This window comes from Dipodascopsis tothii (genome assembly GCF_038497935.1).
Source record: "Dipodascopsis tothii strain CBS 759.85 unplaced genomic scaffold V1510scaffold_1, whole genome shotgun sequence".
NCBI classification, from domain to species: Eukaryota; Fungi; Ascomycota; class Lipomycetes; order Lipomycetales; family Lipomycetaceae; genus Neoaidaea; species Neoaidaea tothii.
In genome coordinates this window covers 513,027-534,695 of record NW_027117985.1, presented here as the reverse complement: position 1 = coordinate 534,695, position 21,669 = coordinate 513,027, and the positions used below count along the sequence as shown (strand labels likewise).

Here is a 21,669-nt window from a genome sequence, read left to right as displayed (position 1 = left end):
GGCTGGTAGGATATAATATGCTAAGAAAAATATATTGTCGTACCTACTGTATTAATTTTGCCATTTCTAAATATCTTGAGCTCATGCGTATTCTTATTGTGAAATTGGTGTTGGTACTATTCGTCGCTTCTTTCTCCCTACATCGAGCTCTCTCGCTTTATTGGCTCCAAGAGCAGGCAAATGGGCCGTAACATCAACGGAGGGCAAGGTAATCAGTGTTGGAGTTTCTTGCTCGATATTCAGTTTCAAGTGGGCAGCTGTTAAATTTTCAGCCGGCGTGAGTTTTAAAGGCGCGTTTTTCTCCCTGTGTAAGCGATCCATCTTTTGGTCGTGATTTTCGTCATATATCTCCCCCAATTCCCCTTCCTGGAATACTATACAGCTGCAAAATCCATCAGTCGAAGTTAGGAAAATAATGTTCCCATCGTATGACCATGCTATATCGGTGAAAGTTGCATAATGCAAGCCGGAAATCATAGCTATCGGAGTCGAATGCTGTGTGTCGTATACATATACAGAGTCTTGGGTAGCAACAGCATATATCATTCGATATGGCAGCGCAAAGATTGGATTTCTGTGCTCTGAGACGTGCGGAGATTGTTCTGTTATGTTGTCACTCGTTTCGTACTCCGGGTGAGTACTCCTCAGGTGATACCATACAGGTGAGCACCTAACAGCTACAGCAGGTTTTTTCAAGCCTGGTAAGCATCCAATTGGCGGCCTGTTCAGTGCCGCTCGTATGTATATATATACGGTGTTGGTCTGGCTATTGGAAATATGGTGATGTGTAGAAGCATCCATAGATGGCGTCTCTGAGGAGGTGCTTGAAACTGTCGAATCGTCATCGTCAGCATATCGAAGTTGCCCCGCGGGCGTGAAGAGAAGACTCCCATCCCCGGAGAATGCTAGTCGCCTAAAAAAAGACGATAGTCCTTCATTATGATAAAGGTGCCCAGACCGAAACTTGGGGGAACCAGATTGCGTGACAGCTGGCAACGGAAGCCCGGTTATAAGCGGCGTTGGAAGATCGGAGCCGACTAGAGTTCCCTGATTACTAGTCGTAGGTGAGTTTCTTATTGGTACGCCGGTAGCAGAACACGCAGAGGAACGTCGCGACCGTGCACTTGATGGGGGATCCATTGATTCGTCTGTGTCCAATTCCTTAGCAATCTTAGTTTGAGCTGGTAGATCAGCTTTGATTGATTTATAGTGACCCGACAAGGCAAACTGGCCGTCTCGGGTTTTGAGTGCGTAAATGTGAACTGAACGGTCTGATGATTGCGTGGCAATATACTCATTTAAAGGGTCCCAGGCAACTCCCTGTACATAGTGATTATGCTCAGCTACCTGCCGAATACACAATCCGCTCGTGGAGGAGTAGATTCTTGCAATATTGTCCATCGAGCCAGCAATTATGTATTCGCTGTCCGGAGACCAGTCGAGATCGTATACCTCAGCTGCACTCGAGCGACAAAGATGCTTGATTCTCCAAGACTCTTGATCTTGGACACCAGTGTCTGTTGACCCAAATTCCTTAAGGACTGTATCGGACATAGTCCATAGTATGACATTGCCATCGTCACCGGCAGATGCTAAAATGTCGCCACGAGGATCAAAACGAACAACATTCACAGCCTGTGTATGCTTGATCAGAGTAGAAAGGTATTTGATAGTTGGACAGGTCGGATTCTTCACACTGCCGTGAATATTACCGACCGACTCGTTTGATAGCTGCCATATCCGCACATTGTTGTCTCCACCTGCGGTCGCCAATCTGTGAGAGTTCGGTTGGAAATGAGCGGAGTAGACCGGTTGATTGTCTGTATGCCAGTGTACAGTAAGCGTATGTGCCTTCATTTGAATCTAAGGTCATTAGTTTCGCGCGTCGTACAGAATATGTAGGACCATCAACATAAAATATAATTACATCGCGTCCACGTAACGTGTTCTCGAAAGCCCTAACCCACTGTCGATTTACTGATTTACGAGTGTACTGGAAATTTTTTTTAGCATTGATCATTCCAGCAATACGGTATACTGGAACAATATGATATTAGACTACTCAGGAAAACTGATTTTGGCACCGATGGTGCGCACAGGCGAGCTCCCTACACGTTTGCTGGCATTACGGTATGGAGCCGATTTGGTTTGGTGTGCGTATCAGTAAGAAGGAAAACGATTGCTAATCTCCAGCACCCGAAATAGTTGACAAAAAAATCATAGGCTGCAAGAGAATTTACAATGACAAACTCAACTGTATCGACTTTGTAAAAGTGCCTAGCAATACTCTCGTCTTTCGAACACATGCGGTCAAGGAACACGGAAGATTGATCTTCCAGCTTGGAAGTGCTTCACCTGATCTTGCGGTCGCAGCAGCGAAGGTGGTCGTCGGAGATGTCGCTGGAATAGATCTCAACTCAGGCTGTCCGAAGCATTTCTCGATACATTCGGGAATGGGTGCAGCCTTGCTGAAAACTCCAGACAAGTTGGTGGCTATATTAGAATCTCTAGTCGAACAGATTGGTAAGCCTCACAACATCGGAATAAGTGTCAAAATCCGGATCCTTGAGACACCGGAGGAAACTTTCACGTTGGTGCGCCGGCTTGTCGCTACTGGGATTTCAGCTCTCACCGTACACTGTCGTAAAACTTACATGAGGCCTCGAGAGGCGCCGCTACGGGAACACTTTCTAAAAGAAATTGCACAGATCTGCAGAGATGCTGGTGTTACTTGTATAGCGAACGGAGGAATAACCTGTAAAGATGAGATGGAAGCTATGACAGAGAACTATGGCGTTGACAGTTGCATGCTAGCTCAAGCCCCTGAGAAAAATCTTTCTTGTTTCAGATCCAGTGAAGAAGGTGGTGAGCTTCCGGCTCTCGAGGTGGCTACCTCATATTTCGATATTGCTCGTGAAGTGGATAATGCACTGCCTAACACGAAGTTTTGCCTTCTCAAAACAATCCCAGGGAATATGAAAGATATCTTCAAGAAAGTAGCACAAGCTAAAAGTTTTGGCGATATTGCTGTTGCGCTGGGGGCTGATGAGCCGGAATGTACTGTACAAGAGCTTCACAGAAAGCGGGTGCAAAGTTTGCTGTCTTGAAAATGATTCCACAGGAGTGTTTCAACCGGACAAACGAGCTGTTTGGAGATTCTACTCCAACGCGCTTAGCTACCAACTAGTATTGGGACTATCGATTATCTTCTGTCTAGCAGCGTCAGGGCGCGTTGTATCATACATAGGCCCCTGAGGTAACATCTATGACGAAATCGGCTGGTTGCAGCCGATATTTACTAGCCGCAAGCACATGTACGCTTTCTCGAGCCCCAAAATAATGTAGCACAGAGCCCCGCTCATCAACATTGTAATTACATACCACAGCTAGTACTGTCTCATTTAAGGGCAATGGAAATCCCAATATTAATTTTACTTTTGAGTGCCTGATGCAGCAGCTAGCTCCCCTATCTGCAGTGAAGTATCCCAATACAATCTAGACCAGAAGGCCTATTTCGGGTGATTCGAGCACCACCGAGCTATATTATACTCCCTCCCGTGGCATCCAGTTGCCGTCCTTTTACTTAACACATTAATCTGGCTTTTTTCGAGCGCGGCTCATAGAGACTTTGAAGACGTTCTGTTGGTCGCATCAGAGCAGGCAGTTCACACCTGAAGTCGATTTAGTATGCACGCGGGAAACAAATCTCAACGAGCCAGTGTAAGTGAATTATTCTCACCTTAGATCGCTGGCAGTCAGACCTCATTTGTCCGCTCGAATCTCGACGTGATCCTACTATCTGATTTCAGGACTTTATCACGTTGCCGCCGCCTTATCTGTACTTGCTAACTGGTGTTAGATGTATAGCTCAATATACTCCGACGACGTTTCATTCACCTCCCAGGATAGTACAGCTCCTATTTTCAAGAGATCCTCCAAACATTTAGAAGAACGGTAAGTCATTCTTTGCGTAGCACGCCCCGAGATCATATATTGATAGGCTCCAGGACCAATACAGGACTGGTTGTATTGCAAGGGTATTCATGTGACAGGCAGAGCAAGTTTACGCCCCTTGGGACTCAAGCTTTCCATAGCGAGCGGGTCAACATCCGAAACCCACCCTATAAATCTGTCAAAGCAGAAGAGGAAAGAGTGCTATCATCCATAGTAACCGGACTTAATCGACTAGAGAATAAGACGATGCAGAAACAGCGATATAGGCCATCTGAGGCGAAGGTCGAGCATTTCGAACAGCTTGCGATAACCGCCAAAATCGAAAAAGCCTTAAAACGACGATTGATTCGCCAGGACGCAGAACCCAAGGGCATCATCTACCTCGAAAAATCCTAGCCGGAGATTGACCTGCATTTCAATGTCGGTATATTCTATAATTATTTAGGGACTTGTGGGATCTTGGAGGAACAGAAATGTTCTATAATAATAGAGCAGATTGGGCCACACTACGTATACGTTGAGCGAACTTCTCTCCCTAATTTGTAGGAACTTCTGGAAGAACATGTTTTCCATTAGTCCTATTGCGTTTGTTTGTACGTATATCATTTCGTAACTAGTCATTGATTCATCGAAACAGCTTGATGACGAAGTAAAAGGCTGCTATACAGAATAGCGCTCCTCCGTAAAAAAACAATTTGTCTTGTCTCGCGCGTCTTTCGATGTACCTTATAGTATCATTTGATATTCCGAGAGTGTTGGCAGCTGAATACAGCTTTTTTTGCGTGCTCTTGAGGTAAGTTTTTTGTTCCATGAGGTCACCTAAGACCATACGTCCTCTTTCTATAAATTCGTCTAACTGCTCTCCAGTTCTGTTTATGAATTCCGAAGGCATGCTTGTGTGATCATTATTGTAATGACCACTTCCAAGTCCAAAATTCCCAGATCTTGTAGCCGTGCCTGAGACTGTGGCACTCGCATAAGGGTTATCGGCGACATTCGCGTGTATCATACTATCGTCCACTAATCCCGTAGTATTAGTGCGCCTCCCAAAAAGCTCAGATCGATTTGCACTTGCCAGTGCATCTTCACGATCTTGTTTCAGCTTCTCGAATTGTGAACGTGCGTCCTGTGCCTCTTGTCTAAAATTTTTTATGCGGTCGAAAGCTTTCGACTGCTTCTCGGGAACAAGCTCGCGCCTTGCAACTGTGTCATAGTCGTCAATAGTTCTAGTCAACGTTGCGAGTGTTGCTGATATCTGTCCTTGGAGTGCCAACGAGTTGGGCGCAGTGGCCGGCAACGTTGAAAACGTATCAATATCTCGCCTAAGAAGTTGAGACTGTTTTAATGCCTGATTGAACAAAGAGTTCTGTATCTTAGTGGTTTATTCTTCTTCAGTGGCCTCATGCCAATTGATTACCATTTTGTGCCTTTATCTCAGATGAAATCCCTGCTATCGATACATAGCATAGTGTGGACAAAATGGCTGGCGGTTAGTAGCAGTCGATAAATTTATCAATAGTGCTATTTGAGCATATATGTCGAAATGTCACACGATTATATAGACCTTCGCAATTGTAAACAACCTTCGGCGAGAAACTAATCACCGATCGAAATTAGTGCGGGACACGCATCGTTGTGGCACGACGCTGTCAGAGAAGAATATATTTTTACTTTGGTGGGCCATTTTTTTATGTTTTATACTAGAATACAGAAGTCATGTAATGGTAACGCGAATACAGAATAACTTATTTGGAGTACTTCGTGTAGTACTTCTTGGAAAGTACGACATCGGCGGCCGTGATGGCCACCGCGCCCACAACAGCAGTAGCGGTCAAGATCTTGTTTCGGTCTGAAGCCATAATGTGAGCTTTGTCGATAACGACACCGCCCTTACGAACAGCGAAATATGTGACCCCAGAAATAATAGCTGCCCACAGACCAACATTCGTAGCCACAACAGGGTTCTGAAGTTCTTTTTTGGTAATCTCGGACACCTCTTTGGTCTTTTCAAGGGCCTTGTCTGATAGCTCTTTGACAGACTCACACATTTTCGGAATCTTGTCATCACCTGGGGTCGGAACTTTCTTTGCGTCGGACATGTTGCTGGTGGTAGATTTCAATGAGCGATCCTTTAATCTCGATGCTTCGTCTTGATTAACTACTTTCACCTGATCAGATTGCGAGCTAGTGACCTCTAACTGTGGGATCGGCTTCGCGGCTTTCTGCTTGATTAATCCAATATTCTTTTTCCAGACAGACCTCTTCAGCAGTTTGCTTCGCGTTTTTGGCAGTAACCTCAGCGTAGCTGGATGATTAGTTGATGAAACAATAATAGATAACTGGGAGAACTGGCTGTGGCAAATGTTATATGATGGCTGGAAGTGATACACTTCCTGTCATCACTACCATTTATATACATACACATACAAAACGAAAGCGGAAAACAGAACGAGACTTACGATGACATGGTGTTAAAGTAAAACCTAGAGTAATTCAGTTAGTTTCGACACGTAGATCAAGCGATGCAGTTCGCTTCGCAGTAGGTGATTGATGTATTCGTGCGATAAGACCATGTGTAGCCGCATCGGTTGGATGACTAACTACCTTGTAAATTCAAAGCGGAAACCTATGGGATATCGATGTACGTCTGAGCAACATGTAGTGAGATGAGCGCTATTTATGAGTTCCGCCGGCTTCGTACAATTTGATGATCCGCGAGTAATCAATGCGGAACTATGACGATCATCATTGCTCCCAAGACTAGTCACTCTAGTACTGAGCACCGCGCATCATTCGGCTATACATTCAGCTAGCTTAACCGCAAACCGATTCTTATGCGAGCACGATTACGACACCGTTGATCCGTAACGATTCACCCATGCTACATACATGTTGCGCTCTGACGTTAATGGAAGGGTACTCCGCTTCGTCCAGCCACGTGATACTTTTGTTGGAAATTTTAAAAATATTTACAGTATGATCCCATGGTGTGGTTTTGTATTCCATAGGTTTGTTAGAGGAGAGTAGAGGACAAATATTCTGGAACACCAGGGAACTATTCCTTGGACAGAGATCTCTTAGCACTCTCTTCCAGGCCATTCAACTCTGGATTCTCTACCTTGTCCTCCTGTTCGATATTAACGGACGTAGGTGACTCATTAGAAGATTCGAGCTCGTCATCGTCTCTGAGCTCATCCTTGTAGACCTCCGGATATTTTCTGAAGCATTCTTGCATTCCAAAGAACTTCTCGACACAATCCGCACCCTTGGGTTCACTTTCCGAGAAAACGAAACAGCTGAATGCAGCCTGGGATATTAGCATATAGACCATTTGCTAGCCCGTACATACCTTAAACTCCTCGCCACAAGGTCCCTTTGCCATCCCACCGAGACATGGACAATCCCAGTTTATTTCACCAGTTTCCTCATTAAAGGCACCCTCCTGTCCGCCCTCGGCTGGAGCGTCTGGCGGTAGTTGGGATGTTTCACTAAACCTATCTCTAGAAGAAACATTTTCGTCATCTAAACGAATAGAATTAGCCAGGCTGAAGGCTTGAAATGTGTATGCAAGTACAGGTGCACCAATCAAGACCGACGGCCACAGCCAATTCACCGAACGAAGATTCCGGTGTGTAGAGAACGCTCGTCGACAGGCAGACGAACTACCCAGAATCAGTCTCATTCGTGGAAGCATTATTATGAACAAGAGCCGAGAAAAAGTTCACAAAACGAGAATCTGTCACGAAAAACATTTTCTAGAAGATGATAAACCGACTTACTAAGCATGGTGGATTGTTCTTATGACTAAAATGTGCTTGTTTATTACATAACAGTATGGACGACTAACATCTCAAGAAAGTGTCCTGATATTTTCGAACTAGACTTCACCCGATCATGACACTCAAATTAGATAGAGCTTCAATTTTACTATCGCAGGCGGAGAGAGCAAGAAACAGCTGCGACGAGTTTGGACTGATAATACTCAACCAGCCGATCACAGATATCGAACTGCTAAAAACTGTGTGGGGAAATGCGAAGATAGTTGCCTGCGCCGACGGCGGTGCAAACAGATTGCACGATTGTCTCAGCGAAGCCGAGAGGCCAAAATTCGTAAGTCCGGCGATATCATGGGCTGATAGCAGAAACCCGATTTTATAGCAGGAGACTTAGACTCCTTGACAGTCTCCACCCGCGAGTATTACGAGACTTTGGGGGTTCCTATAGTTCATAACTCTGACCAAAACTCGACGGATTTTGATAAATGCCTAGATCACATGGAACACGAACTTAAGTCTCCAGTTTTTGAGAAGCTTTCGATAGTTGCTTTTGGAGCCACGGGAGGACGAGTAGATCAGATATTTCACTCTATTCATCAATTGTTTAAGCTTGAACTGGTAGCAGAACCTACCAAGAATCTTACTCTACTATCAGATGACAGTCTCACATTTTTGATCCCTCCTGGTGAATGGGAAGTTAACACGCCTCGTTCTGTGCTTGGGCCAACATGCGGACTGATTCCGATTACAGGAGAGTCAGTGATATCTACCGATGGATTAGTTTGGGATGTTAAGGACTGGACTACGAGTTACGCTTCGAGGATAAGTACCTCAAATGCAATGGCTAGAGACAGTATCTTCGTCAAAGCATCTAACACAATACTTTTTACCATGGAGATAAGACGTTAAACAGATAGTCGGGCTACGATTCACCTAATTTTGAGCTGACGATGTAATTGAATGGACGTTATAGCTAAATAGATCTTACTCCACATAGACTGAGTCATACGTAGACCACTTGGCCGACACCGCGATCTCTCGTCTGTCGTCATTTTTCATTGCGGAACTAGAACCAATCTCAAATATTTACCACGTATTGAACAGTCTATAATTTGTACGTTTACATGGAAAATTTTGTATCTATACTGAAGTAGTAAGCGAGAATTTTCAGTGACAAGACCGCCCATTTCAAAAAAAAAACAGCACCCGACTGACCTGACAACCTTGCGTCCACGTACCAATCAGGATATGACGTAGTCGCAAAACATACAGTATGGAGTGCTATACTCGTTTAAGTTCTTCTGATCGGGGTGGAGACTTTCTGAGAGCTTTGATAGATAGGACTAGAGTTGAATGTGGCCCTATGGTTCTTAGTTTTGAAGTCGTTTCCACTGCAGCCGATAAAGTATCTACAGTCGTTGAGATCAAAATATACGAAGGTGTGGTAATGTTGGTGGAAGTGTCTACAGCTGGATGGAAGGTGAGCGAGAAGAGAGAAACAAAATTTGACCGCCACAGATTCAAGAGGTTTCACATCTAGAAGGAAACTCGACAGTGATGTCACATTTGGCTACGGGCCAGGCATTTGACGATTGTGAATCTTTATTACTGAGTAGTTCACCTATTTTTGCGCAAAAATGGCATGCCGAAGTCGCAACAAAGCTACTACGTGTGACCGACGCAAATATGGATTGACAACTGTCGTGGCTATGCAGGTACGTTGACTGCGAATTGCAGATCGACTTAAAACATATTACGGGTCTTATGTGAGAACACAGTATGTTGCATCTATGGATAAATTACAAAACAATCAAAGATGAATCCAACAGAATGTTTATGCTGATCATAAAGCATGACGTTCATAGTTTAAAACCAAGTTCTTGATTTGTCGTCGTTCCTCTTCTTCCGCCTCTCGCTTCAGCTGCGTAGATACCGCGAACAAAGAGTCAGCTGGAAGTTCGACAGTTCGAACATGCTGCCGATTACCGCGCTTAGTCAAAAGCCGAAATTTGACGCCTGATGGCACGGTTGAAGATATAGGACTGTCAGGCCCGTCCTCATCGTTAGGGTTAAGATGCGTCGAAGAAGAAGACGCCTGCTGAGCATGCTGAGTATGCTGATTGGACGGTCGCTTCATGGGTAGAGGCACGTCAAATGCCGTCCGTTTCTCGAATCTACGAGATTCAAGACTTTCAGTCATCATACGGGCAAACTCCCTATCAAATTCCTCATCAGGCACCGGGTCTCTCCGTTTCCTTGTAAGACCCACTTCGTTTTCTTCGCCGGTATCTTCTGAGAAGCTCTCATCGTCGTCAGAATCTTCGTCAGAGTCCGTATCATCCTCTTCTTCGTCATCGTCATCGTCATCTTCATCTTCATCACCATCATCTTCGTCAACATCCTCGTTGCGGTCGTCTTCCTCTTCACCATCTTCCTCGTTTTCGTTTCCATCGTACTCAGCCTCAGTATCACTGGACTCTTCATCGTCGATGACACTATCTCTGCTTCCGTTGAAAGTGCCATTCTCGAAAGTTTTTGCCAGTTCGCGACTTAAGTTGTTGTAGGCCTCATCTATGGCCAACCTGATCTTAAGATCCGGTCTGAGTGTCCCGAGAGTATCCTGCACGGTGAACTCTATCTCCATCGGAAGGTTGTCTTTGGTACAGATATAAAACTACTATCAGTAAAGGATCGTGGCTCTGTAATCATTATAAGTACCTGGAAAAACACCAGAAACAAGTCTAGTTTAGTTCTTGACGCGCCGCGACTGAAGAAGGATCCGCAGGTATCCAGGAGTGTACAGACAAGCCGGATCCTAAAAAAATCATCCGGGGGGTCTAGAGTACAATGGACACCCGGCAGTGGCTGGCCATGTTCGTGCCCAAAACTCAAAAACAGGTACAAAGTATCAAAAATTACCGAAGAGTCAATGACGCTATGATTATACAGCTCCCCTAGATATTTTACTTGAGAGAGACGCTGCTGATTATACTTAAAAGCTCTTGTCTCGAGACCGACTCGAATCTGCTCGAGGACGCTGTCAACCAGCCAAACTTTGAAATCAGGATGATAAGGCATAAGATAACTCGCGACATAAGCAAGATGCTTTATGTTTCCATATTTGACTTTCCATGATTGCGATAACCCCTTCTTCAACAAGGCCAAAGTATGAACGTCGCTCCAATTAAATTTGCGAATTTGCTTCAGAACTTTCGTACAATTAGGCTGGCTTAAGTCAACGTAAAGTAATCTCCGCAAGTACAACTCGTATGAGGATCTCTCCTTTGTAATAAACGATTGTTTGTCAGGCTTATTAACGTAGAAAAAAGCGTTCTCTAGCAGTATTCGATCTTGGGTATCAAGGTGCATAGCTGTCATCTTTCGCCACACTATATCGAGTATATGTGACATACTTTCACGAGTAGATTCTGATCGAAAGAGCATGCGACCACATCCTTCAATCAAAAGACACAAGCATTCGATATTATGGTGAGAGAAGTCCTCGACCAATTGTCTCAGACAATAAAATGTTATATGATCAGGCATTACTCGAAATTTAGTGAGTTCTGATATGTACTGCATTGTTGTGGTTCTGAGCTCACGACTCTCGCGGTTGTTTTTTTTGATTAGACGTTTGAACGATCGCTGCAGAAATGCCACAACTTGGGCGCCTATGTCTGAAAATACTTTGCTCAGAGATGCCACCAAACGACCAAAGAACGGTATTAGATCTTGCCTGCTCTTCGGAATTGACCTTAAACACTTAGCCAGTCTATTTCGTGATGCCCTTGAGTTCAATAGACAAAAATCGATGGCCACTTGGTCTACAGATTCTCTATTTGTCATCTCCGGAAGCCTCAGAAGAATTAGGTCCATTTGTGCCCCAATGGACTGGTTGGAGAGTGAACCATCGTTGTCTTCATCATCGTCTTCGTCATCATCGTCCTCGTCGGACAGACCTGTCTCTGAAATCTGCGTACTGCTAGCCTCAGTATTCACGGCCTTCTTTCCGGAATCCTGTAAATCTGGTGAGACTCGACTTGCTACATCCACAAGATCTTCGTAGAATCGTTTTTCATCTTCGTCCTCCCAGATGCCATATGACTCAGGAGTGTCTCTATTGAAGGTACTGGAAACACCTTCCAAAACCATCTGATCTCGGGATTCGTATGAATCATGCGGAAGATCGATCATGTCGCTTCCTAAAGCTTCACAGATCACATGAGCGTTTGCAATCAACTTTTCTTGTGTTTTGAGAAATTTGTCAAAGTCCGCTTCTCTGTTTTCAAATACCTGGCCAGCTCTCATATAGATGGTCTTATTTTTTTTTTCTCTAGCCTTGATTGTGTCGTGTTGGCTTTTAATGTGTAGCTGTAATTTGTCGTTATACTCGCTTAATATGTCGCGGAATTTTTGCTGGAGTTCGGCATCTTTGGCTACCTCAAATCGAAGGTCTTTCAGTTCTGTTTCTGAATTGTTTACTGCATTATCCTCCTTATCCCTTTTCTTGAGAGAGACACCCAGAATATCGAAAGAGAAATTTTTGACGAACATAACGGCTATAGGCAAATACAAAAAGTCCTTGTCGGTTGACAAGAGCTCGCGCAGTATTTCCAATGGGATCGGCTCAAAGGAATACAGACCCGAATTTTTTAAGCAATTTCCGGGATTGGTGGTGGTAGGTGGCTTTCGAAGACTTGACATACTAGATACGGAGGCAATTTGTGTTGGGATCACCACGGTTTCCTCAGAAAGATTCCTGGCTTCTTGGCTGGTCCTGATTATACCACAGGCCCAGAATTCGGTCAACAGTCGAAGTAAAGTGCGGTATTTCAGTAGTCGAGACTGATCTTCCTTTTCACGCTGTTCGGCAGGAGTCGCAATCGCATTGTTTGGCTGCGGTGGGGATACAAAACCACGTAGCAACTGAAGAGTAAGCGTGGCAGTAAAGCGACTCCCGAATCGCTGATGCAGAGCTGAAATGACTTCAATTGCAGCCCATATGTCACTTGTGACCCGACATTTCAACAAGCCCTCTGAAGCCGCTCCAATCAACTCAGACATGTACTTTTCCAACGACAGCGTTGCAATCTCTCGTAACAGAATACCCTGATTATCTGCATTCAGCGAAGTCCTGAGGCGCTTTATGAATGCCGTATTTTTCTTCAGGCTTGAGTCCAAAGATCCCGCTGCTATTACTGGTACGTCAGTGTATGATCGAAGGTGCTAAGACTAACCACGTTCACCCTCCCATGCTGAAGAATTTGCCTTGTATAGCTTGTCACGTCTCTTCCGTCGGGCTGTCTCGTCGAGAGAAAGCTGATTCTCGATATTGAGTACGAGTTTTTTTGAAATACTCACTTCCACCATGAGTTATTCGTATGGATGGGTTCTGCTCATAAATTTCAAGAGTAAGATGGGCCAACTTGTCGCTACGAGTGTGGTTTAGATTTCATCCGGGTAAATGTGATGTCATATGAGCTGCTAAATATACCTAAATGTCACCCATTTACATTTTAGTCAGCTACGGTCACTTGACTTTTTATCACATTCACTCGGATTATCGCCCCAGTGTTCTCCGTGGTTCTTAGATGCATACACTAGAACACCTATAATCTTTGGTGCCAAAAGAGATGGAGTCCTCTGCATTGCCCCTCTACATGGGCAGCTTTATTTGGCTCAGGCTACTTGAATCAGCCTGAATTTGAATCGTCACGGTAAGTTACAGCCATGGCATTACAGGCATGAATATCAGGAATCGTCTGTCAGTAGTAAACAACATGATACCGGGATCTTCCTCTAACACGTAGTAAGCACACTAACTTCATACAGCCTACACTAAAGCTCTCTGACCACTGTAGTATACCTTCGCTTTACGGGTAAAGAGGTGTATATATCCACAATTCGTTTAAGTACTTTTCGACGGGTAAACTAGATAGTGAAGGAAATATTGGCGCACTCAACAAATTCTTATTGCTCGGATGGGAAGTTGAGGATGTTGGCTGCCCTATCCATACAGAGTACATTTTTTCTACTATAGACAGAACTATAATATTGGCATAAATATATATAGTGTTCTTCGCTGTGCTGTCATAGTAAATCGTCATTCGGAAACTTCACCTCAGTCGTACTATTGTACAATCCCTTCAAAGAGCATCACGATAAATAAAATTGAGAGGTTATTGGAAGGGACCTTATCAAACATCAGTCTGTCGTAATCAAAGTCATTAGTACAGGCAGCACATTTCCCTATTGAAGGTCCGAACACAAATCTATCTGTGCATGTGAATGACATTGCCCCGGACATCACACTGAAATATACACCAACGCTATTCAAAGCGCCGAGCTGTTGATACGCAGAAATCTTCTTTTGCTCTCAATCACTGTAAGTACGATTCTTCTTTCTCTTCCTTTTTGTATTTTTTTTTTATTTCTATATTAGTCGCTACGGTATCGGTCAGTATACTCCATACGATAGCTGTGGTATATCGACCAATGCAGATATGTTCATGTCGATTTGCCTTCTCTAGAAAGCATTCTAACATTGAAGTATAACCGCCAGGCTGTCACAAAAGCAGGATAGTCAGCGCAAAAGGTTCATCGATTTACCAACTCAAAGCAAACTCGAAGCAATGCCGACAAAAAGAGTCAGTTCCTCTGGGCAGTCTCCATCAAAAGCCAACAGTCCAAAGAAAAGACTTGGGAATTCAATTACTTCGGATGAACACGCGGTTGAGCAAAAACAGAACGATACCGCAGATGGAAGTCAGACAGTGAGTGATAGGCGGTGGAAATTGTGCTGATGACTAAGGCCGAGAGTGAAAAACGTCGCCAGAACTTCATTGTGCGAGCAATCTGGACAGTCGTCATGATAGCTGGGTTTTTCATTTTATTAGCCGCCGGTCATATATGGATCATCTCCCTGATCAGCGCGATACAGATTTTTACTTATAAAGAAGTCATTGCTTTGGCAAGCATACCAAGCCAAGAGAAAATGCTGCCATATGGTAAAGCCCTTAACTGGTATTTTCTTGGTACCACTATCTACTTCTTATATGGCGAGAGCGTCATTTTTTTTTTTAAGCAGGCCGTCTTGGTAGACGCCTATTTACTACCTCTAGCGATACATCATCGTTTCATATCCTATATGCTCTACATAGTGGGGTTCATGTTTTTTGTTACCACGTTAGAAAAAGGGTATTACAAATTTCAGTTTTCGCAGTTTGCTTTCACGCATGTGACGCTACTGTTCGTGGTCGTTCAAGCGCATTTCATCATGAATAATATTTTCTCAGGTATGTTTTGGTTTTTCTTGCCAGCTTCCCTTGTGATCATCAACGACATTTTCGCATACCTTTGCGGTATTACGTTTGGAAGAACCCAGTTGATTGCAATTTCACCGAAGAAGACTGTGGAAGGCTTCGTTGGAGCTTGGATATCAACAATTCTGTTTGGTATGATCCTGAGCCATGTGCTCATCAAGTGGAACTACATGATATGTCCTGTTAAGGTAATTACATCTCAAACTAGACTGACATTACAGGATTTTTCAGAAAATGCCTTTTCAGGAATGGAGTGCATCCCGAATCCTGTTTTCACTATACAGACCTTTAAAATCCCAGACTATTTACAGGTTTTGGTAAAGAAACAAACACTATCGGTGGCGCCGATACATTTTCATGTGATTGTTTTATCTACTTTCGCTTCTCTTATCGCGCCTTTCGGTGGTTTTTTTGCATCTGGATTAAAGCGGACCTTTAAAATCAAAGATTTCGGAGACACTATCCCTGGCCATGGTGGCATCACAGACAGAATGGATTGTCAATTTTTGATGGGATTTTTTTCTTACATTTACTACGACAGCTTTATTGCCTCTCAACATCTAGACCCGGGATCAGTGTTACAAATCGCTATCCAGAGTCTGACTTTAGAGGAACAATTGCAGCTTACAGCCTCTCTGCACAAATATTTGTTCAATCAGGGTTACATAAACGGCAATACGCTTAATTGTTTGGATACAGTATGGAAGGCCTAAATCAGAAGGGCTGGACTTCGGAGTGCAGATATCACTAGACAATTAAAAAACGGATGACATTTAACTGGTCTCAAAACCTACGGTTTAAAAACTTCAACTGGGAAGTGGTGAGAAATAGCACTCCCAGTTGAAAGAATTTTCATTGTTCATCGTTCACATAATTAATAATATGTAAATCATAAGCCTTGAAAGTCAATATTTGAAAGGAAGTGTACATTCTATCAGGTTATCAATAAGGATATCATATAGCTTAATCGTGCATGTTAGTTTTGAGCAGTTTTCAGATAATGTGAGCTATAATGTAGCATGATCCCTGTAGTTTTACAATACCGATAGTCGGCAAAAATACTTCTAATTTAATTATCAATACGTATATAGCAGATTAGTTCGACCAGGACATCGCAAAAGAAGAGATCTAGATAAGCACTAACCGAGGTAGCTGTACAACCAAAAAAACGTGAGAAGCATGTGTCGCTGAGCGTTGTTTAATGTTACAGATATGCAGAGGTTTCTGTGACCTAGACAAGAATAGTCGTCTAAAGTCATAGACCCTGTTGATTATTATACACAACTGGTCGAGTGTGTTAACAGTGTTATATGTTGTCTTATAACGCTAAAATCAGATAGTCGATAGCTGGCTTGTGCACCTCTTCGTACCTTACTAGTAAGGACCAAAAGAGCCTGGAATATGATTGAGTCGTGTGACCTACCGCTGGTACGGCTTTTTCCAATAATACTTCGATGTCAGTCCCGTCATAAAATGAATGTTCACTAACCTGTTTGTGGACCTTACGACATGATCTCAGTGCAGGGTGCCCGCGAAGCTCCTCCACTGCGCGTCGCCGATGTTCATCATCATCTCTCTCAGATATATAATAATATTGTTCCTCTAGTTTCTTTCCAGAGGCGTCTTTACCCGTACGGTGGATAACCCCTATACATGGTATATCATCTATTATTTGCCTCAGATGATCTTTTGTGATTGTTTTAGAAGGAAGAGACTCGAAAATGGAGGACAGCGGCGTAGATGCCAGTCTTGAATACGCTAAATGCGCAATTATAAATATCCGATGGTGTCCAAGTATATCGATGGCCGGGGTATACTCCAGCGGCTCTCCATCCTTTTGACCTGGACAGAGCTTCCCCGCATTCACCAATGTGTGCTTATGATCATCAGTGGCGTCTGAGGTATCAGCAACAGCGGTCTCTGAATCATCAAATGTTGAGAATGCAGACACGAAGCTAAGAGCCTCACTCGAGCCTGCCCGGTTAATTGGAAGGCGAGACAGCCTGTTCGTAGTATCGAGACCATCATTACGCCCATGGCAACAGGTATCGGACGGCATTGCTGATTGTGGAGCAGCCGGTAGCACGAATTGTTCTTCGTCAGTTTCATCGTCGTCGATCAACTGCACCCGCACACGTTCTCCACATATGTCGACAATAATCCGTTCAACTGGATCTAGCAGAATTGTGTCATGTCTTTGTAAATTGTGTTGACGAATGCGAGTGAGAACTCTAATCCCGTTCCAACCTAGGCATTTGATCTCTAACATCTGACATTCAACTCTGAACACTGCGCTTGCATGAACCCTAGATATAAACTTGTTCGTGCGACATAGACCTATTGTCGACGAGGAAGAGGATCGGCCCATCGTGCACGGTTTGCCCGAGCGAAATACAGTGGCGATCATGAGCCCGGAGAAAGGTGCGTGGACGTCCTCTGTCTTCAAATCTGAAGTTAATCCTGATCGTGTCTTCTTAATCAGTCCATCATTGATAATAGAGGAATGTTCCCGGGACAGACAAGCTGCAAGGTCCGATTCACCATGACACCTGGGCACTGGCTGCTGGCAACTTTGCTTTGCCGGTGATGACATACTTATACCGCTACTACTAGGAAGCGGAGTAGGATAGCAAGTAGCGCCTGCAGTTTGACCACTGAAAAAAGCCATGCTATACTTCTGCGGTAAAGGTGAAGGCGAAGTTTCTCTCAAGGGCATCCGGTTCAGCTCTTCATCTGATAGTGGTGTAAAAATACCATTTAACCTCTCGCTCGGTGGTGAGGAGGGAGGAAAGCGCGTGGGTTCGTTCTCCATAGCTGTCTTGCTTTTGGTGTTTTGTTACCACTGAGAGCTTGAGGGATGTTATACGATATCCGTGCAGGATTTGAATCAAAGCGTGGATGAAATATAATTACTAGCTCCGCTAAAAGACGGTCTACGCGACGCGCGTGAAAGAAGAAACGTTATGAGACGCGCTTAGCGTGATATTTTAAACTTTAAATGATATTGACCTACGCAATATGCCTACTTCCGGTTATGCCACGAGACCTAAAATGTGACTGCTCTTTTAGGGTTTTTGACTTGCCGCATGGTACGTACACACACACTATATCGTATATTGTAGATTTCACCACACGATTATCTTGTCTTTACCGGTAACATCGTTTCAAGAAAATACAGTAAAAATGACGAGTAAGTGAGATCTTCGTGTCATCTTCGCGAGTAATCGGATGCCGTTGTCGAATATGCATAAACAAAAGCGACATAACTGATATCTCGGCGACTATTGATTGCGAGATCTGTGAATTTTATGCTAACAAGAGCAGAGGGTACCTCCAGCTTTGGCATGCGCCACAACAAGTCGCACACTCTGTGCAGACGGTAAGTCTTCATAGGTTGGCGTCTCTAATAGCAAGCTGTGGCCGTCGGTCGTATCACATTCAGAAGTCAGTTTGTGCCTCCTGTGGTTTTCCTGCCGCGAAGACCCGCAAGTACAACTGGGGTGAGAAGGCGAAGAGAAGAAAGACCACCGGTACTGGTCGTGAGCGTTATCTCAAGCATGTGGACAGAAGATTCAAGAACGGATTCCGTACTGGCGTCGCCGTGTCGAGCAAGAAGGAGGAGTAACAAAAATGTCACATATAACTACTTGTAATATGTAAAATGCAATCTCTATACATGCTTAATACTCTTCAAGGGTGGCACACATAGTCTTCATTCTGGATTCATGGAATAGTATAGAGCGTCAGCTTCTTCCATGGTCATACACATTTCTAGAATGTGGCGAGCGCCTTCTAAAGTCTGTTCGTCGAAACCATTATCGTAGACCATTCCCTCGCTGAAAGCTATCCTTGTCATAGACAAAAGGCTCTCATGATTAACAGCACTGGTGAGCAACATCTCCGGATGAGGTTCATTCAAATGAGCGTAGCACAGCAATTTGACAATATTTTCAACCAGCACGACTCTGTTGATTAGCAAAGGACACGACACGGCAAACCTTCTTTCTCGATAATTGAAAGATCTGTAAAGATTATCCATCTGCTCAGACAGGCAGTGTACAAGTTTTGAAACGACTGGTTCTACTGTATATAAAGAGAAATCGGTGTCGCATATTGCACATTCTTGTAAAAATCGTACACACAAAATCCGTAGATCAAGACTGCTTGCGTTGTCGATTGCTTTCAACTTCCGTGCCTCACCCAACTCTTCAGATAGCAAGCTTGAGACTCGAAGTAGTTCTCCGGTAACACATCGAAGTCTTCCTGTTTCTACAAGCACAATCAAAAGATCTAAAACTGCGAGCTTGATTTCTGCATCTCCGCATTGTAGCAGAGTGAAAATTTCACTCCATGGAATACCTTCCGTGGTGTTGATGATGCCAGTGGCCATGCCGCTCGTGGAGACCACCAGTTTCAAAATTCGCAGGAGTAGAGTTATCTGAACTCTTATTTCCCACACGTCTTCGAGCTCTAAATCGAACACGAGCGGCAATATCTGCAAACAAACTCCAAAGATCATAGATATTTGTGCACTCGAGAAGGAGACCTGTGTCCTTTGCAACAGCTGCTCTAGAAAGTTCAGAAGGGCCACAAGTTGTGTATACTCCCTACGATCAGATTCAATAGCTTCCATGATTTTGTTCATTAGTGTTTCCAAAAGAGCGTCACCATTCTCGTAAACCGGGCCCAGAAGGTCAAGAAATGCCTTCTGATTACCTAAATTCGAAGTCAAAAGATAGAAGGAGACAAACGGAGGCACCTGTTCAGCACTTGAGAAAAGATTTACTCGTACAATATATTTCATATCATCGACATGTCTGTTAGGATCCGAATTATCTAGTTGCTCAACGCCTTCAATGATAGCCTTTTTCAGCCTCTTCTGCGGCGACTTTTGGAATGAATCATCAAACCCATCTCTAACAGTTTCACCCACGTCCTTTCGTTTCTGCCTTGCCTTTCCTTTGCCATACTGCTTCGTGGTTCGTGCTGAAGATTCCTGCTTAGAGATCAGCATATCATCAACGACCGTTTGTTTTCGTTGACGCTGAGCGTCCTGTAGGTCTCTCTCGAGGAAAAGTTTCTCATTACGTAGACTCCGAAGTTCCGATTGCAGATGATTGATTACCGTATCTCGAGCTTCCCTTTCTCGAGTATGCTCCGTTCTGAGTGATGACAAAACTTCAGCATGATCGTTCGCAACTTTAGATATATTTGAACGAATAATCGCAATTTCGCCTTTGGCAGATTTGAGAGCATTGTTGGCCTCATCTCTCTCCTTGACAACTGCCTTAATTGACAATCCATTTATACTGAACGCACTCGAGGATACTTCCTCTCCTTCCAATAATGTAACATCTGTAGTTTCGGTCTTTTGCAGTTGAGAAGAGCATCCATCCAGCTGCTTTATGATTGAATCATCCAGATCCAAATCGTCCTTCCATCCATAATCGCTGTCGTATTCATATTGCGCGCTCATTTAGTGATTATTGAGAACGACGCATGTTTGAACCTTAACAGCCGATCCGTTTTGGTTACCCTACTGCGTCAAATTTTTCTCCCAAGGCGACAAGACAGCATGAAAAATTTATTAAAAACAAAACTCCTTCAACAGCATTTCTTTTGATACGTAAAACGGCACCTTTTCTCAATCGACCACTGGACAGCACCAGACCACGAAATGCCTGCCCAAAAGTCGTCGCCTCGACCGCGAACTAACTCATGCCCGCCGTCGTTTATACCAGTCGCTGCGACACCGGTCTCATCAAAGGATCAAACCAGCCAAAGACTCGTCGTCGTCCTTTCGCAAGCTTGTTTAGAGACTCATAAGATTTCGTCCAAGAATGGCGCGCAGGGCGACAAGTATGCACTTCTCAATTGTGACGACCACCAAGGACTTTTGAAGCGGATGAAAAGAGATATAGCCGATGCACGGCCAGATATCACCCACCAAGTAAGTTACTTGTCGCCAAATATTAACATTAAGTGTCTATTGACGCTACTCGATTCACCAATCAACAAAGCTGGTAAACTCCAAGTCTATATTCTCACAGCGAAAAATGTCCTCATAGAGGTAAATCCATCCGTTCGTATTCCACGCACATTTAAAAGATTTTCTGGGCTTATGGTACAGTTATTACATAAACTATCGATTCGCTCTGTGAACTCCCACGAGAAACTTTTACGAGTCATTAAGAACCCAATTACCGACCACCTCCCACCGAAATGTCGAAGAATTACACTAAGCGCCGATGCTCCGGTACAACGAGTGCAAGACTACGTGTCAAACTTAGATGATGACGAAAGTATTTGCGTGTTTGTCGGCGCCATGGCTCATGGAAATGATGATTTCGCCGACGAATGGGTCGACGAGAAAATCGGAGTATCTCAATACTCTCTTTCTGCCTCCGTCGCATGCAGTAAATTCTGTCACGGATGCGAGGATTCTTGGGGTATTGCCTGATCATTTCTCTCCACTTCTGAAATATGTACCATAACAAATAATCTCTTCATCCGCATTAAGTACTCTCTAGATTTCTTCTACCGGCGCATCCTCTCCTTACCTGTCCTCGCTCCCCACCTCTTTCCCACACTATCCGCGCCTCTCTCTCTCTCTCTCT

The 21,669-nt window shown here is 44.0% G+C and overlaps 12 protein-coding genes across 12 annotated transcripts; 5 read left to right on the top strand and 7 right to left on the bottom strand.

The window, feature by feature from the left end:
- Positions 1-11: 11 nt before the first annotated feature.
- Positions 12-1,886, bottom strand: V1510DRAFT_409393 (WD40-repeat-containing domain protein). Its single transcript, XM_066932576.1, has one exon. It carries the CDS (start codon positions 1,855-1,857, stop codon positions 94-96), a length of 1,764 nt encoding a protein of 587 aa, XP_066791842.1. The 5' UTR covers positions 1,858-1,886; the 3' UTR covers positions 12-93.
- A 129-nt stretch (positions 1,887-2,015) lies between these two features.
- Positions 2,016-3,446, top strand: V1510DRAFT_409390 (uncharacterized protein). The gene is made up of 2 exons (XM_066932575.1): positions 2,016-2,153; positions 2,194-3,446. Exons 1-2 carry the CDS (start codon positions 2,048-2,050, stop codon positions 3,105-3,107), a joined length of 1,020 nt encoding a protein of 339 aa, XP_066791841.1. The 5' UTR covers positions 2,016-2,047; the 3' UTR covers positions 3,108-3,446.
- Positions 3,447-4,540: 1,094 nt separating this feature from the next.
- V1510DRAFT_409387 (uncharacterized protein) lies at positions 4,541-5,615 on the bottom strand. The gene is made up of 2 exons (XM_066932574.1): positions 5,372-5,615; positions 4,541-5,320 (listed from the first exon to the last, which is right to left on the bottom strand). The coding sequence occupies exons 1-2, from the start codon at positions 5,372-5,374 to the stop codon at positions 4,580-4,582; spliced, it is 744 nt and encodes a 247-aa protein (XP_066791840.1). The 5' UTR covers positions 5,375-5,615; the 3' UTR covers positions 4,541-4,579.
- Positions 5,616-6,905, bottom strand: V1510DRAFT_409380 (uncharacterized protein). The gene is made up of 4 exons (XM_066932573.1): positions 6,559-6,905; positions 6,414-6,437; positions 6,214-6,259; positions 5,616-6,176 (listed from the first exon to the last, which is right to left on the bottom strand). Exons 2-4 carry the CDS (start codon positions 6,419-6,421, stop codon positions 5,700-5,702), a joined length of 531 nt encoding a protein of 176 aa, XP_066791839.1. The 5' UTR covers positions 6,422-6,437; positions 6,559-6,905; the 3' UTR covers positions 5,616-5,699.
- On the bottom strand, positions 6,906-7,723 carry V1510DRAFT_409373 (mitochondrial intermembrane space import and assembly protein-like protein 40). The gene is made up of 2 exons (XM_066932572.1): positions 7,304-7,723; positions 6,906-7,261 (listed from the first exon to the last, which is right to left on the bottom strand). The coding sequence occupies exons 1-2, from the start codon at positions 7,646-7,648 to the stop codon at positions 7,010-7,012; spliced, it is 597 nt and encodes a 198-aa protein (XP_066791838.1). The 5' UTR covers positions 7,649-7,723; the 3' UTR covers positions 6,906-7,009.
- A 125-nt stretch (positions 7,724-7,848) lies between these two features.
- V1510DRAFT_358782 (thiamine pyrophosphokinase) lies at positions 7,849-8,639 on the top strand (the record flags this gene model as incomplete). Its single annotated transcript, XM_066930939.1, has 2 exons — positions 7,849-8,064; positions 8,097-8,639. The coding sequence occupies 2 exons, from the start codon at positions 7,849-7,851 to the stop codon at positions 8,637-8,639; spliced, it is 759 nt and encodes a 252-aa protein (XP_066791837.1).
- An 853-nt stretch (positions 8,640-9,492) lies between these two features.
- V1510DRAFT_409366 (putative nonsense-mediated mRNA decay factor) lies at positions 9,493-13,148 on the bottom strand. The gene is made up of 4 exons (XM_066932571.1): positions 13,092-13,148; positions 12,968-13,055; positions 10,449-12,928; positions 9,493-10,404 (listed from the first exon to the last, which is right to left on the bottom strand). Exons 1-4 carry the CDS (start codon positions 13,098-13,100, stop codon positions 9,574-9,576), a joined length of 3,408 nt encoding a protein of 1,135 aa, XP_066791836.1. The 5' UTR covers positions 13,101-13,148; the 3' UTR covers positions 9,493-9,573.
- Positions 13,149-14,532: 1,384 nt separating this feature from the next.
- Positions 14,533-15,765, top strand: V1510DRAFT_424525 (phosphatidate cytidylyltransferase; the record flags this gene model as incomplete). The annotated part of the gene is made up of 2 exons (XM_066935098.1): positions 14,533-15,240; positions 15,274-15,765. 2 exons carry the CDS (start codon positions 14,533-14,535, stop codon positions 15,763-15,765), a joined length of 1,200 nt encoding a protein of 399 aa, XP_066791835.1.
- A 353-nt stretch (positions 15,766-16,118) lies between these two features.
- V1510DRAFT_37269 (uncharacterized protein) lies at positions 16,119-17,946 on the bottom strand. The gene is made up of 4 exons (XM_066931499.1): positions 17,807-17,946; positions 17,648-17,757; positions 16,542-17,522; positions 16,119-16,501 (listed from the first exon to the last, which is right to left on the bottom strand). Exons 3-4 carry the CDS (start codon positions 17,457-17,459, stop codon positions 16,472-16,474), a joined length of 948 nt encoding a protein of 315 aa, XP_066791834.1. The 5' UTR covers positions 17,460-17,522; positions 17,648-17,757; positions 17,807-17,946; the 3' UTR covers positions 16,119-16,471.
- Positions 17,947-18,203: 257 nt separating this feature from the next.
- On the top strand, positions 18,204-18,736 carry V1510DRAFT_409356 (60S ribosomal protein eL37). Its single transcript, XM_066932570.1, has 3 exons — positions 18,204-18,242; positions 18,377-18,431; positions 18,467-18,736. The coding sequence occupies exons 1-3, from the start codon at positions 18,236-18,238 to the stop codon at positions 18,675-18,677; spliced, it is 273 nt and encodes a 90-aa protein (XP_066791833.1). The 5' UTR covers positions 18,204-18,235; the 3' UTR covers positions 18,678-18,736.
- Positions 18,655-20,066, bottom strand: V1510DRAFT_446784 (uncharacterized protein). Its single transcript, XM_066935734.1, has 3 exons — positions 19,839-20,066; positions 19,051-19,659; positions 18,655-19,017 (listed from the first exon to the last, which is right to left on the bottom strand). The coding sequence occupies exons 2-3, from the start codon at positions 19,569-19,571 to the stop codon at positions 18,765-18,767; spliced, it is 774 nt and encodes a 257-aa protein (XP_066791832.1). The 5' UTR covers positions 19,572-19,659; positions 19,839-20,066; the 3' UTR covers positions 18,655-18,764.
- Positions 20,067-20,653: 587 nt separating this feature from the next.
- V1510DRAFT_388065 (Alpha/beta knot methyltransferase) lies at positions 20,654-21,572 on the top strand. The gene is made up of 2 exons (XM_066931712.1): positions 20,654-21,002; positions 21,036-21,572. The coding sequence occupies exons 1-2, from the start codon at positions 20,730-20,732 to the stop codon at positions 21,510-21,512; spliced, it is 750 nt and encodes a 249-aa protein (XP_066791831.1). The 5' UTR covers positions 20,654-20,729; the 3' UTR covers positions 21,513-21,572.
- Positions 21,573-21,669: the final 97 nt, after the last annotated feature.

Coding starts and splice junctions, on each gene's coding strand:
- V1510DRAFT_409380 (XM_066932573.1), bottom strand. Junction 6,177..6,213: donor CGAAGCAAACTGCTGAAGAG/GTCTGTCTGGAA, acceptor TTAATCAAGCAG/AAAGCCGCGAAGCCGATCCC.
- V1510DRAFT_446784 (XM_066935734.1), bottom strand. CDS start 19,571: ATGATCTTTGGAGTTTGTTTGCAGATATTGCCGCTCGTGTTCGATTTA. Junction 19,018..19,050: donor TTCAATTATCGAGAAAGAAG/GTTTGCCGTGTC, acceptor GCTAATCAACAG/AGTCGTGCTGGTTGAAAATA.
- V1510DRAFT_37269 (XM_066931499.1), bottom strand. CDS start 17,459: ATGATCGCCACTGTATTTCGCTCGGGCAAACCGTGCACGATGGGCCGA. Junction 16,502..16,541: donor GTCGTAAGGTCCACAAACAG/GTTAGTGAACAT, acceptor CTGACATCGAAG/TATTATTGGAAAAAGCCGTA.
- V1510DRAFT_409390 (XM_066932575.1), top strand. CDS start 2,048: ATGATATTAGACTACTCAGGAAAACTGATTTTGGCACCGATGGTGCGC. Junction 2,154..2,193: donor TGGAGCCGATTTGGTTTGGT/GTGCGTATCAGT, acceptor GCTAATCTCCAG/CACCCGAAATAGTTGACAAA.
- V1510DRAFT_409393 (XM_066932576.1), bottom strand. CDS start 1,857: ATGAAGGCACATACGCTTACTGTACACTGGCATACAGACAATCAACCG.
- V1510DRAFT_409366 (XM_066932571.1), bottom strand. Junction 12,929..12,967: donor AGCATGGGAGGGTGAACGTG/GTTAGTCTTAGC, acceptor CTGACGTACCAG/TAATAGCAGCGGGATCTTTG. Junction 10,405..10,448: donor TGTTTCTGGTGTTTTTCCAG/GTACTTATAATG, acceptor TACTGATAGTAG/TTTTATATCTGTACCAAAGA.
- V1510DRAFT_409356 (XM_066932570.1), top strand. Junction 18,432..18,466: donor TCGCACACTCTGTGCAGACG/GTAAGTCTTCAT, acceptor TCTAATAGCAAG/CTGTGGCCGTCGGTCGTATC.
- V1510DRAFT_388065 (XM_066931712.1), top strand. CDS start 20,730: ATGCCTGCCCAAAAGTCGTCGCCTCGACCGCGAACTAACTCATGCCCG. Junction 21,003..21,035: donor GGCCAGATATCACCCACCAA/GTAAGTTACTTG, acceptor ATTAACATTAAG/TGTCTATTGACGCTACTCGA.
- V1510DRAFT_409373 (XM_066932572.1), bottom strand. CDS start 7,648: ATGCTTCCACGAATGAGACTGATTCTGGGTAGTTCGTCTGCCTGTCGA. Junction 7,262..7,303: donor CTTGTGGCGAGGAGTTTAAG/GTATGTACGGGC, acceptor CTAATATCCCAG/GCTGCATTCAGCTGTTTCGT.